Source organism: Podarcis liolepis (genome assembly GCF_965112155.1).
Source record: "Podarcis liolepis genome assembly, chromosome: 7".
Classification (NCBI taxonomy): Eukaryota; Metazoa; Chordata; class Lepidosauria; order Squamata; family Lacertidae; genus Podarcis; species Podarcis liolepis.
In genome coordinates this window covers 91363268-91376239 of record NC_139561.1, presented here as the reverse complement: position 1 = coordinate 91376239, position 12972 = coordinate 91363268, and the positions used below count along the sequence as shown (strand labels likewise).

General features: G+C 51.7%; 1 protein-coding gene and 1 long non-coding RNA gene across 6 annotated transcripts in view; one reads left to right on the top strand and one right to left on the bottom strand.

Moving 5' to 3' along the window:
• LOC310712949 overlaps positions 1-12972 on the bottom strand; it is a 2318697-nt gene that overhangs the window by 2072807 nt on the left and 232918 nt on the right. The gene's annotated exons all lie outside the window — the stretch shown is intronic.
• EML2 (EMAP like 2) overlaps positions 1-12972 on the top strand; it is a 58547-nt gene that overhangs the window by 31925 nt on the left and 13650 nt on the right. For all 5 annotated transcript variants that reach the window (XM_083516153.1, XM_083516155.1, XM_083516152.1 and 2 more), the window contains one exon: positions 8217-8342. In XM_083516153.1, coding sequence (XP_083372279.1) covers positions 8217-8342 — 126 coding nt within the window. The remainder of the gene's footprint in view (positions 1-8216; positions 8343-12972) is intronic.

The window sequence follows — 12972 nt, the reverse complement described above, 5'->3', positions numbered from 1 at the left end:
GGAGGGAGGGCATGAGTCAGGAGTGGCCACACCTCCATCGGGGAGCGAAGAAATGGTTAAGAGGAAAGTGGAAGGTTGGGCGCGCGCGCCAAGTTCAAATGCAGAGGAAGGCGGCGCAGTAAGCAGCCCCGAAAGGGAACCAGGTCCTAAAGCCCGGCGCAAGGAGGCAGGAGGGTCCGGGTCAGCGTCAGAAGAATCCCGGAAGGAAGAAGCCCCGGGGGGTAGAGGGACCCAGAGGAGGACAGTCAGGCGGAAAAGGTGGAGCAAGGCTAGGATATTAAGTTGGTGCACACGGGGCGGAGACTCAGACGGAGCTTCGCCGACCTAGCTACTAGACGTAGAGTTGCGCGCAGCAGCGTGAGAATGGAAACTGTAATTCAATAAAGACTTTTACTTAATGATCGCTGGCTAGCGTGATCCTCCGTGAGCTAGGATCTTCAAGCAGCTCTGACAGTAAGCTCCGTCTCCCTCTTGTGGGCATCTACAGCCTCGAGGAGGGGAGAGAAACAGGTGCCTACTAGCGAGCTCACGAACGGCAGACGACATGACGGCTGAGCAGCAGATAGAGGAACTCAGAAACGCAGTGGCACAACTGAACACCGAGGTTCTCGCATCCAGGAAGAGAGAGGAGGAGGCAGCCGCCGCCTGCAGGGATCTCCAGGTCAGGTTAGACGTGCTGACAAAGCAGACACCCCGGCAGGAGGGAATTGGGTTGGCGAGACGGACAGGCGGGCTGGTCTCTCACTTCGATGGGAACCTGCAACAGTATCCCAACTTTAGAGCCGACGTACTGTGCGCACTGCAACTGCTGCATAAAGACTTTAGAGATGAACAAGAGAGAGTGGGGTTCATCATGTCCCATTTGCATGGGGATGCGAAAGCATGGCTACGCAATTTATGGAGAGATAAGGATCCGGCGCTCCAGAATGCAGATGCCTTTATTAAAGCGATGGATGGGTGTTTTTTATCAAGTATTGACGTGGATCTTGCACGGAAGGAGGTGCATGGGCTGAGACAAGGGAGGGCCAGCGTCAGGCAGTATCATGCCCGCTTTTTCGCCTTGGTCAGTGCCCTGGAATGGGACAGAGATTCGGCTCCTGTAAGAGACCTCTTTTGGGAGGGGCTGCACAACTCGATTAAAGATGAGATCGCGAGGGGGGAGAGACCCCGAACCACCCAGGAGGTCGTTCAGAGGGCACTGGCAGTGGGGGTGAGGCTGGAAGGACGTCCGTGGAGCAGGGACGAAGGGCGTGGAGGGCGCGAACCAGCCGGGGGCCCCTCCTTCCTTCCCAGAGAAGCAGCGCGGGCGCAATCCACGCCTCCGCCAGGAGGAGGAGCCGAACCTATGGAGGTTGGAGGTGCAAGGGCTCAGTCAGCAACCAGAGCCCTAGCACCGGCAGCAGTGAAAGCGAAGCCTCCTAGAGGGAACAGGAAGTGTTACGTCTGTGAGGAGCCAGGGCATATGGCAAAAGAGTGTCCCCAGAGGCCCCACAAGCTCACTGCAGCCTCAGCAATGGTGACTGCAGCAACGCAGCAAGGAGGACCACAGCAGGGAAACGACGCTGTCTGGCTGGAGGAAGAGGCACTGGGGCCCAGCCAGACGTGTTAGTGACGCAGTCCCCAGAGATTTTACAGCCCGTGAACCCCCTCCCGCCCAAACCAGTAGTGAGGCTCACAGCATCTCTCCAGCTGCCCAATGGAATCACCATGGACGTGCCAATCACCATTGACTCAGGCAGCAATGCGGACTTTATAGGGCAGGACTTTGTCGACAGGCACGCTGTGCAGTTGCTGCCGGCCACACTGCCCCTGCAGGTTGTCACGGTGGATGGCAGGGAGCTGCTCGGGGGGCAAGTGGTGAAGCAGACGCCACCAATGGTGATGCGACTTGGGAATCACAGAGAAATCATCAGCTTCAACGTCACTCAACTATCAGACACGCCCATTGTATTGGGCATGAGTTGGCTGGACAAGCACAGCCCAACGATGGCTTGGTACCAGAGGCAGCTGACCTTCGGCTCTTCCTTTTGTGCTGAACACTGCATCGTGCCCAGGCAGGAAGGAGAGGAAGAGGAGTCACAGCTGCTGCTAGGCACGCTGCAAGCGATTCCCCACAAGTACGCTGAATTTTTGGAAGTTTTCTGCGAGAAGGAGGCAGACAGGCTACCCCCTCACAGACCATATGACTGCAAAATTGACCTGCTGCCGGGGGCGGCGCTGCCTAAAGGGAAACTGTATTCCATGTCAGAGGACGAACTGCAAGAACTCAAGGAGTTCATTGATCATAATTTGCAGCGCGGCTTCATCCGGGAGTCCAGGGCAGTGGGGGGCAGTCCCGTATTCTTTGTTAAGAAGCGGGACACGCCCCAAAAGAGACTCGTAGTGGATTACAGGATTTTGAACAGTGTGACTAGGCCATCGGACTTCCCCATGCCCCGAATTGACGACCTCCTCGCAAAGGTACGGAAGGGCAGAGTGTTCACCAAGTTGGACCTGCGGGGGGCGTACAACCTCATTCGCATGCGGGAGGGTGATGAGTGGAAGACAGCCATGTTCACGCCACTGGGGACCTACGAATATAGAGTTATGCCTTTTGGATTGCAAAATGGCTCCCACGTTTTTCAAGCATTTATGCATCACGTGTTGGCGGGACTTCTCTACAAGACGTGCGTCTGTTTCTTAGATGACATCCTGATCTTTTCGGAGTCGCAGCAGGAGCATGACAAACACGTCAAGGAAGTGCTGAGCAGGCTAAAGCAACATAGGCTCTACGCCAAGCTGGAGAAGTGCCAATTTGACGTGCCGGAGGTGGATTTTCTGGGCTACAAGCTGTCTGACAAGGGGCTCGCCATGGACAGCGCCAAGGTTCGAGCGGTGTTGGATTGGAAGAGCCCGCGCAACCGGAAGGAGGTCCAACGGTTTGTCGGCTTTGCGAACTTCTATCGCAAGTTTATCAAGGGCTTCGCGATGCAGACGGCGGCCATCACTGACACGCTTAGCTCCAAGAAAAAGAAGTTCATTTGGACAGAGCAGGCGGAGCAGTCCTTTCAGGCACTCAAGCGTCTCTTCGCGTCGGAAGAGCAGCTGCTTCATGTCAACCCCAGCAAGCCGATGAGGGTGGAGACAGACGCCTCGGACAGAGCCGTGGGGGCGGTCCTGCTGCAGAAAGACCCGCAGGGGGTGTGGCGACCGGGAGCGTTTTACTCCAGGAAGCTCAGCAAGTCCGAGCAGAACTACACCATATGGGACAGGGAGTTGCTGGCCATTCACGCAGCGTTCAAGGCGTGGAGGCATTTTCTGATCGGCGCCAAGCACACGGTGCAGGTTTGCACGGACCACAAGAATCTAGAGCACTGGCGCACGGCACAGTTCCTGAACCAGAGGCAGATACGTTGGGCTGAGTTCTTTGCGAACTTCGACTTCCGAATAGAGTATGTCCCGGGGGACACCAACATCATGGCAGACGCTCTCTCCCGTAAGCCACAGTATCTGGAGGACGCAACACCAGCGGCCGCCATGCACATCTTCGCACCAACAGTGTGGGCGTGCGCCGCGGCGACCGTGGACCTAGAGGCGGTGCGACGAGCGTTGCAGGGGGACTCCTTCGCACAAGCAAAGATGGCAGAGGTGCAAAGGGGCAAGGCAGCGGCCGACGGTTTCCAGCTAAGAGATGGATTGCTCATCCGTAAAGGGGCCATCTACGTGCCGGGAGACGAACTTCGAGCCAAGGTGCTGCAGCAGCTGCACGACGCGCCCACGGCCGGGCACTTTGGCAAGGAGAAGACGGTGGAATTAGTAGCCAGGGATTTCTGGTGGCCTGGAATGAGAGGGGAGGTCGCAGACTACGTGGCGAGGTGTGACACCTGCCAGAGGGCCAAACCAGTGCACAAACCGCCGGCCGGACTGTTGGAACCGCTGCAAACTCCGGTCGAACCTTGGGAAAGGGTGGCCCTGGACTTTGTCACGGATCTGCCCAGCTCAAGGGGCAAGACGGCAGTGCTGGTGGTGGTGGACCTGTTTTCCAAGATGGCGCATTTCATTCCGTGTGCTAAGGTGGCCACGGCGGAGCAAACCGCCAAACTGTTCATAGACCACGTGTTCAAGGTTCACGGTCTGCCACGGTCTATTCTGTCCGACCGGGGGCGGCAGTTCATCTCGAATTTCTGGCAGAAGCTGATGGGCTTCCTGAACGTCAAGATCAACCTGGCGTCGGCGAGACACCCGCAGACCAACGGGCAAGCGGAGCGGGTCAATGCCATCATGCAGCAGTACCTGAGATGTTATGCAAATCAACAGCCTGCGACGTGGGTGGATTACCTGCCGCTTGCCGAGTTCGCCTACAACAACACGAAGCACGTGTCCACGGGGGTCACGCCGTTCTTCGCCAACAACGGGAGGCACCCCAGAACCTTCCCGGGACTGGAAAGAATGGGGGAGGGGGAGCCGCAGACAGCAGATGCGTTCGCGTCGGAGCTGCAGGAAGTCCACGATCAGCTGAGGCGCCACCTGGAGCTGGCCAAGCACGCATACAAGGTACAAGCAGACAAGCACAGAAGGGTTGGAGAAGAGCTCCACGTGGGAGACTGGGTTTGGTTAGCAGCCCACGCAGTGCCGGCCAGGTCGTTGGCCAAGAAGAAACTAGGGCATAAACAACTGGGGCCCTACCAAGTCGAAGAGCAGGTCAACCCGGTAGCTTTCAGACTGGCACTTCCGGAGGGTTCCAGAATGCATCCGGTATTCCACAGATCGGTGCTCACTCCCTACAAGGCACCGCACAGGTTCCAGGAACCCGGAACGGCGCCGAGTCCGGCCAGAGACAGAACAGGGCACGCGGGAGTGGCACAGAAGGAGCGCATCAACGAAGTCACGGAGATTTTGGACTCCAGATGGGGGGAAGAGGGGGTAGAATACTTTCTCGCCAAGGAGGGCACCCCGGCCAGTGCGAACAGCTGGGTGCCGGGCTACGCCTTAGACGAACCTCTGCTCAAAGACGAGTTTCATGCCCTCTTCCCACATAGACCTATGCCAGCAGACTTTTTCGACGACTGGCTTTTCACGCCCACGCTTTCGGCCAGCACGTTCCGGGGGTTCGACTCGGACGAGGAACCGACACGAGACGTCCGTTCCCCGGAGGGGTCACCCTCGGGATCTGCCTCAGAACCCTCGTATTGGTGGGACGATAGGCCAGAGGAGCAGTTCCGCAGAAAGTGGCTGGAATGCTCAGGACGAGCAACGCCGCCAGGAGGAAGTGAGGGAGAGACGGACATGGACATTTTCGGGGACGACCCTGGTTTCGAGCACGGCGGCACAGAGATGGAAGCGGAGGTGACCGTCGTCGACGAGAGCAGGGAGGAAGACCCGGGAGAGTTCAGATGGAGGCCCGCCACGGGAAGCGACCGATATCCGACGTTCGTCCCTTTGCAACAGCAGCCCCCAGCTCCAGCACCGGAAGGAGGGGAGGGGGGAATGGGGGGCTTCGAGGGGGGGATGGATGTCAGGGGTTTAGGAGCAGAGGCACGGGCAAGGGAGGAAACAGAGAGCGAAGGGGAGGAGGCAGAAGAAAAGATGAGTGATGACGACGACCCGAGATCTCCTAGTCTTTCCAGTGAATCAGAGGATTCACAGAAAGGAGCACCAGTGGCCAGGGCAAGGGGGGAGTCTAGGGGGGCACCCCAGGAAGATAGAGCCAGAGGGGACTCAGGGGGGAGCAGCTGGAAATCGGGACCAGCGTCACCGCCAGGAAGCAGGGAAGAGGAAGGGAGCCAGGGGGGAAGCGCTGGCAGCTCACCACAGGAGGGAGGGCATGAGTCAGGAGTGGCCACACCTCCATCGGGGAGCGAAGAAACGGTTAAGAGGAAAGTGGAAGGTTGGGCGCGCGCGCCAAGTTCAAATGCAGAGGAAGGCGGCGCAGTAAGCAGCCCCGAAAGGGAACCAGGTCCTAAAGCCCGGCGCAAGGAGGCAGGAGGGTCCGGGTCAGCGTCAGAAGAATCCCGGAAGGAAGAAGCCCCGGGGGGTAGAGGGACCCAGAGGAGGACAGTCAGGCGGAAAAGGTGGAGCAAGGCTAGGATATTAAGTTGGTGCACACGGGGCGGAGACTCAGACGGAGCTTCGCCGACCTAGCTACTAGACGTAGAGTTGCGCGCAGCAGCGTGAGAATGGAAACTGTAATTCAATAAAGACTTTTACTTAATGATCGCTGGCTAGCGTGATCCTCCGTGAGCTAGGATCTTCAAGCAGCTCTGACAATGTCCAACACTGAACAGAGATTCCGGATATTGACTACCGTTTCGTAGAATTCTTTGTCAGCGTGGTGGGAGGATATGGAATTGCTTCATGAACCCACCTTATTTCAAATGAATGTATGTAAATGAAAATATCAAATGCTGTGGAACAGTGCTCATGCAATAATGTAGTGGCAGCATTCAATATTTGATGAAGAATTCTACGAAACAGTTGACAAAGCTTCACAGCTTGTCTTTCATCATACAAAGTCTGGTACCTCGGTTCATTTAGAGATTTCCAGAGACTTTGAGACTGAAGATTTCGTTTTGTACTTGTTATGGTTTGAAGGAATTCTATAAGAATAATAATAATAATAATAATAATAATAAATTTATTTATTATTTATACCCCGCCCATCTGGCTGGGCTTCCCCAGCCACTCTGGGCGGCTTCCAACCAAATATTAAAATACAGTAATACTGTATAATATAATACAATATAAATATAATACAATGTAAACATTGTCTATTGTGTATGTACATGGTCATCGTGTTGTCTAGATATTGCTGATGCAGAAACAACATGCAAGGCCTGTGAGGTGGAACTTCTAGCTTCTTGGCACAACTCCATCAGGGGGAACAGAGGCACAATAACTTCTTTCCTTGCTGGTTCATGTTACAGAGGTCTTCTAGTTCAGCACCTGACCTTCTGACAGCAAACAGCCAGCTGCAAATTTATTACTTATACCCGACCCATCTGGCCAGGCCTCCCCAGCCACTCTGGGTGGCTCCCAACAGGATATTTTGTTGTTTAGTCGTCTTAGTTGTCTCCGACTCTCCGTGACCCCATGAACCAGAGCATGCCTTGGAAACACTCTCTTCTCAAAGCTTCTCCATGGAGTTTTCTTGGCAAAATACTGGAGTGGCTTGCCAGTTCCTTCTCCAGGTGGACCACATTTAGTCTAAACTCTCGGCTATGACTTGTCCGTCTTGGGTGGCCCTGCGGGGCATAGCTCATCGCTTCTCTGAGTTATTCAAGCCCCTTCGCCACGACAAGGCAGTGATCCAGGACAAGATATTAGAAACACAATAAAAGATCAAACATTAAAAACTTCCCTGTACAGGGCTGCCTTCAGATATCTTCTAAAAGTCAGAGAGTTGTTTATTTCTTTGATATCTGAGGGGAGGGCGTTCCACAGGGCGGGGGCCACCACCGAGAAGGTCCTCTGCCTGGTTTGAGAGGTTTACAAATGGCGCAGGATGGCATCTTCTGTTGTTAACCCCCCCCCAAGCACTTGCTAGTTGGCAGTGAACTGTCTCTGAACTGTCTCTGACCACTGTCACAGTGGTCAGATCTGCCTACAGGTGAAATCTTTTTTTTTTTTAAAAGCATAATGCATTCATTCAATAAGCTCATTTGCTCATGTTTAACCTCAGTGGTGCTTTTTTCGGGTACCTATTTGTAAGTATTTTTTGTTTACTTAGTTAGATAAAGAAGTCTTACAAACAAAAAATACTTGCAAAAATGTATAAATTATTAAATAATATACAAATAGACCAAGAAATCAAAAGTAAGAACATGTTAAGGTGGGGACAAGATTTAGGTTATGAAATTGAATACAAAGATCGAGTTAAATTTTGGACAAAAAATTATAAAATTTTCAGCTTCTTATCAATTGAAAGAAAATTTCATGAAGATGCACCATAGATGGTATATGTCGCCAGACAGGTTGGCAAAAATGAAAAAAAATCGGGTGATAATAAGTGTTGGAGGTGTAATAGAATGATTGGAACCTTATACCATATGTGGTGACCATGTCCGGAAATTAATACATATTGGAATGTGATACACGAGGAAATTAAAAAGCTAATAAAAACATCACATAATAAAAAGCAAATCACCACTTGCAAACTGTTTCGGACGGACGTCTCTGCTAGCCCTGTCTGGGCATCTTCTGCTCTCCCTGAGGGGGTCTTTGTTTTCCTCTCCCTGCAGGTGCCTGAGGGATTTGGGCCAGTGCGCACCATTGCAGAGGGAAAGGGGGACTCGCTCTTTGTGGGCACCACCCGCAACTCAGTGCTCCACGGATCATTGGCGACTGGCTTCTCCCTCCTAGTGCAGGTAATATAATATAATAATAATATTATTTATAACCCGCTGGCTGAGCCTTCCCAGCCACTCTGGGCGGCTCCCAATCGAATGTTAAAAACAATACAGCATTAAAGATTAAAAACTTCCCTAAACAGGGCTGCCTTCAGATGTCTTTTAAAAGTCTGGTAGTTGTTGATCTCTTTGACATCTGATGGGAGGGCGTTCCACAGGGCGGGTGCCACTACCGAGAAGGCCCTCTGCCTGGTTCCCTGTAACTTGCCTTCTTGCAATGAGGGAACTGCTAGAAGGCCCTCGGCGCTGGACCTGAGTGTCCGGGCTGAACGATGGGGGTGGAGACGCTCCTTCAGGTATACAGGTAAGGAGGAGGGCAGCTACTGCGCAGGTTTATGCCTGGATTCGAAGAGGTATGGCGAATGGGATCACAGACGTACCACTGGGGTGACTGATAAGGGCCCCAAAAAAGCTTTGCCAGATCAGGCCAATGGCACTTCTGAACCAGCGTCACAGTGGCCAACCAGGTGCCCCAAGGGGACCCGAGTGCGAGAGCAGGTCTCCTCTGCTGTGCTATCCAGCAACTGGCGTTGCTCCCTCCAATTGTGGAGGCAGAGTGGAGCCTTCATCACAGCTAGTAGCCATCAATAGCTCCTCCATGAATTTATCTAAAGGTAAAGGGACCCCTGATCATTAGGTCCAGTTGTGGCCAACTCTGGGGTTGCTGTGCAGCTTCCGGGTCATGTGGCCAGCAGGACTGAGCCGCTTCTGGCGAACCAGAGCAGCGCATGGAAACGCCGTTTACCTTCCCGCCGGAGCGGTACCTATTTATCTACTTGCACTTTGACGTGCTTTCAAACTGCTAGGTTGGCAGGAGCAGGGACCGAGCAACGGGAGCTCACCCCGTCGCAGGGATTCAAACCGCCGACCTTCTGATCGGCAAGTCCTAGGCTCTGTGGTTTAACCCACAGCGCCACCTGCGTCCCAGAATGAATTTATCTAATCTTCATTTAAAGCCATCTAAGTTGGTGGCCATCGCTGCCTCCTGTGGCAGGGAGTTCCATAGGAAAACATTTCCCAAGAAACAGATAAAAGTTCCTTTAAGTTTTAAAGAGGGTTCCAGAATTTTCTTTAGTGGCACTTGCGGCTTGATGGGCGTCAGCTGGAGGTGCGGATAAAGGGAGGAAGTTGCAGTCTGCAATTTCAGCACGAGGAAAACACACATACGCACGCTGAGTTATACTGTGCTGGAGAGATATATTTAATTTTTAAATTTAATTTAATTTTTTATTTATACCCCGCCCATCTGACTGGGTCTCCCCAGCCACTCTGGGCGGCTTCCAACAGAATATCAAAAACAATACAGCGTCAGACATTAAAAACTTCCCTGAACAGGGCCGCCTTCAGGTGTCTTTTAAAAGTAAAATAGTTGTTTATTGCCTTGACATCTGATGGGAGGGCATTCCACAGGGCAGGTGCCACTATCGAGAAGGCCCTCTGCCTGGTTCCCTGTAACCTCGCTTCTCGCAGGGAGGGAACCGCCAGAAGGCCCTCAGCACTGGACCTCAGCGTCCGGGCAGAATGATGGGGGTGGAGACGCTCCTTCAGGTATACAGGACCGAGGCCATTTAGGGCTTTAAAGGTCAGCACCAACACTTTGAATTGTGCTCAGAAACGTACTGGGAGCCAGTGTAGGTCTTTCAGGACCGGTGTTATGGGGTCTCGGCGGCCGCCCCCAGTCACCAGTCTAGCTGCCGCATTCTGGATTAATTGCAGTTTCTGGGTCACCTTCAAAGGTAGCCCCACGTAGAGCGCATTGCAGTAGTCCAAGCGGGAGAGAACCACAGCATGCACCACTCTGGCAAGACAGTCTGTGGGCAGGTAGGGTCTCATCCTGCGTAGCAGACGGAGCTGGTAAACAGCTGCCCTGGACACAGAATTAACCTGCGCCTCCATGGACAGCTGTGAGTCCAAAATATAGAAGGCATGTAAATGGTTTGTATATATTTGTAATAAATGGTTGTGCAACCAGTCAAGCAATAAAGAAGCTCTTGATTGAGGAATTTGACTAGGACTCCTGTTCTTGTCGTCTGCCTCCGGGGAAATACTCCGCTATAAACAGTGAGAAGTGGTTTTGCCGAGGTGCCACCATGCAAGCAGAAAGCGCAGCCAAAGTGTGTGGGCGGTAACCCCTAATACCATAAGCTAAGCATGTGCTGCGTGGGAAAGGGCTTTCTTTTCCCTGCCCTGAATCTTCCAACAGCTTCATCAAGCACCAACTAATTCTACAGCAGGGGTGGCCAACTCTCAAAAGACTGTGATCTACTTTCAGAATTATAAATCTACCCCCATTTTGGGGGGTTCAGCTCAAAGTTGCTAACCCTTTTTTTAGGAAGGAGAAGAGCCCTGTTTTTGGGGGGTTAAAAATAAGCTTTTGGGGGGAGTTTCCGTTTTTTGGGGGGGTTAAAGCCAAGGGACGGGTGGTGCTGCGGGTGGTGCTGTGGTCTAAACCACAGAGCCTAGGGCTTTGCCGATCAGAAGGTCGGTGGTTCGAATCCCCGTGACGGGGTGAGCTCCCCTTGCTTGGTCCCTGCTCCTGCCAACCTAGCAGTTCGAAAGCACAGCAAAGTGCAAGTAGATAAATAGGTACCGCTCCGGCGGGAAGGTAAATGGCGTTTCCATGCACGGCTCTGGTTTGCCAGAAGCGGCTTAGTCCTATAAAGGCTACATAGAGAGAGCCTCCTTTCTTTGAGGTGTATTTCTCCACTAGATGTTGCAATACCAATCCTTGGTCTAGAGTTGATCTATGTGCCCTGAAACCAGCCTGGGCTTCCTTTAGGATGTGCTCCTGTTCCAGCCAGTCCGCAAGCTTTTCACGTAAGTGAGTTGCATAAAGTTTGCTGATGATGCTTAAGAGACTGATTGGTCTGTAATTGGCTGGATCAAGTTTACAGCCTTTCTTGAATATGGGAACGATGATTGCCAATCCCCAGTCCTCTGGTATTATTGCTGTTTGATCTATGCTGGTGAAAAGGGTGGCAAGGACTGGGGCCCACCAGTCAATATTGGCTTTGAGAAGTTCAGGAGAGATGTTATCTGCTCCCGGGGCTTTTCTGTGTTTGAGTGCCTGAATAAGCCTCCTAATCTCCGCGACCGACACCGGAGGCCACTCATCACCTGCCGCACACTGTATTAGTGGCTGTGTCAAAGGCAGAGCTGAATATGAAGATTGGAAAAATGCCTCCCAAGTCCCTGCAGGTATAGTATACTCCACTTCTGAGGAAGTAGGTCGCACTCCATTTGCTACCAGTCTCCAGAAGGTGGCCGAATCTCTCTCTCTGGATGCATCTATTAGGCATTTCCATTCTCTTTTCTGTGCCAGGAGTTTTTTGTTTTTGATCAAAATTTTATAATTTCGTTTATCTTCAAACCAGCCCGTGGGGAGTTGGGGTAAATTGGCAGATCTATAATTCTTGTATTTTTTCAGTAAATTTAGCTTCATATCCTGACATTCTTGATCAAACCAGGGTTTGGAGTTTTTATATACTGAGGATTGCCTACTTGGCCTGTTCCTTTTTTCCTTCAGGGAATCTTGAAGGAGTAAAATTAACTCCTGAAATAAATTTATCTTTAATTCATGGCTTGAGGAAGTTATAAGGTTTTCTCTCTTAGTGAGGAATTCCTTTGAGCATAGCCTACTTGAAATTTCCTTATGCAGTTCATCTGTCCATCTAATGCGCGAATATCTGAGCTCCAAAGCTGTAGGGCTCGAATGCTCGATTTTTTCAGCGCAGGATAAATCCTTTCCCGCAGCTACGAGTGCACTTAATGGCAGATGGTCACTGTCTAAGCGCTCCTCCACTTTGCATTCCAGAACTTTGTTTTGAAGATCATACGACACGATTATATAATCAATTGTGGAGGCGCCATTGTTAGATATAAATGTGAATTCTCCGACCTTCTCCCCCTCTGTACGGCCATTTAGTATAACCAAGTCCAACTTATTGACCAAGTGTAGTAGGCATAAGCCGGCATAATTGCAGCCTTTATCCTTTGAGATTCTAGCTGGTATTGGGTGGGTTTCCTCTATAATGGGGACTGTTTCGTGAAAATGGGCACACAAAGCCTCATCAGATTGTCCAGTTCTGGCATTTAGGTCGCCTGCCACCACTACAGAGGCATCAGGAAATTGATTTAGTAGTTTGTCAAGATACTGTTCTAACTGAGCCCAAGTATTTCTTATCAATCTTTTCTCTCTTTGTGGGGGTAGGTATACATTAATTAGCAGCCAGCTGTGGGTTCTCCACTGTACTTGCACAGCTGTGGCCAGATGGTCTAGTGGGTCTAGTTTTTTAAATGTGGCCCTTAGCCTTGTTGAGATTAAAGTAACTAACCCACCTTTAACTCGCCCCCCTCTAGTACTTAAAAGACCTGGGAGGGAGAACGCAGAAAAACCATTTAACTCCACTTCACTTGTGCTCCAGGTCTCCTGGAGAAACGCAATGTCATGTCTCTGGACATATTTAGCAAAGGATTGGTCAGAAACCCTCTTTTGCCAACCTGCAATATTCCAAGTTAGCAAGGCAAGGTTGCGCGTTGTCTTGCCAAAAATTGATCTTAGTCAATTTGCCTTTGAAAGATTTTTTGG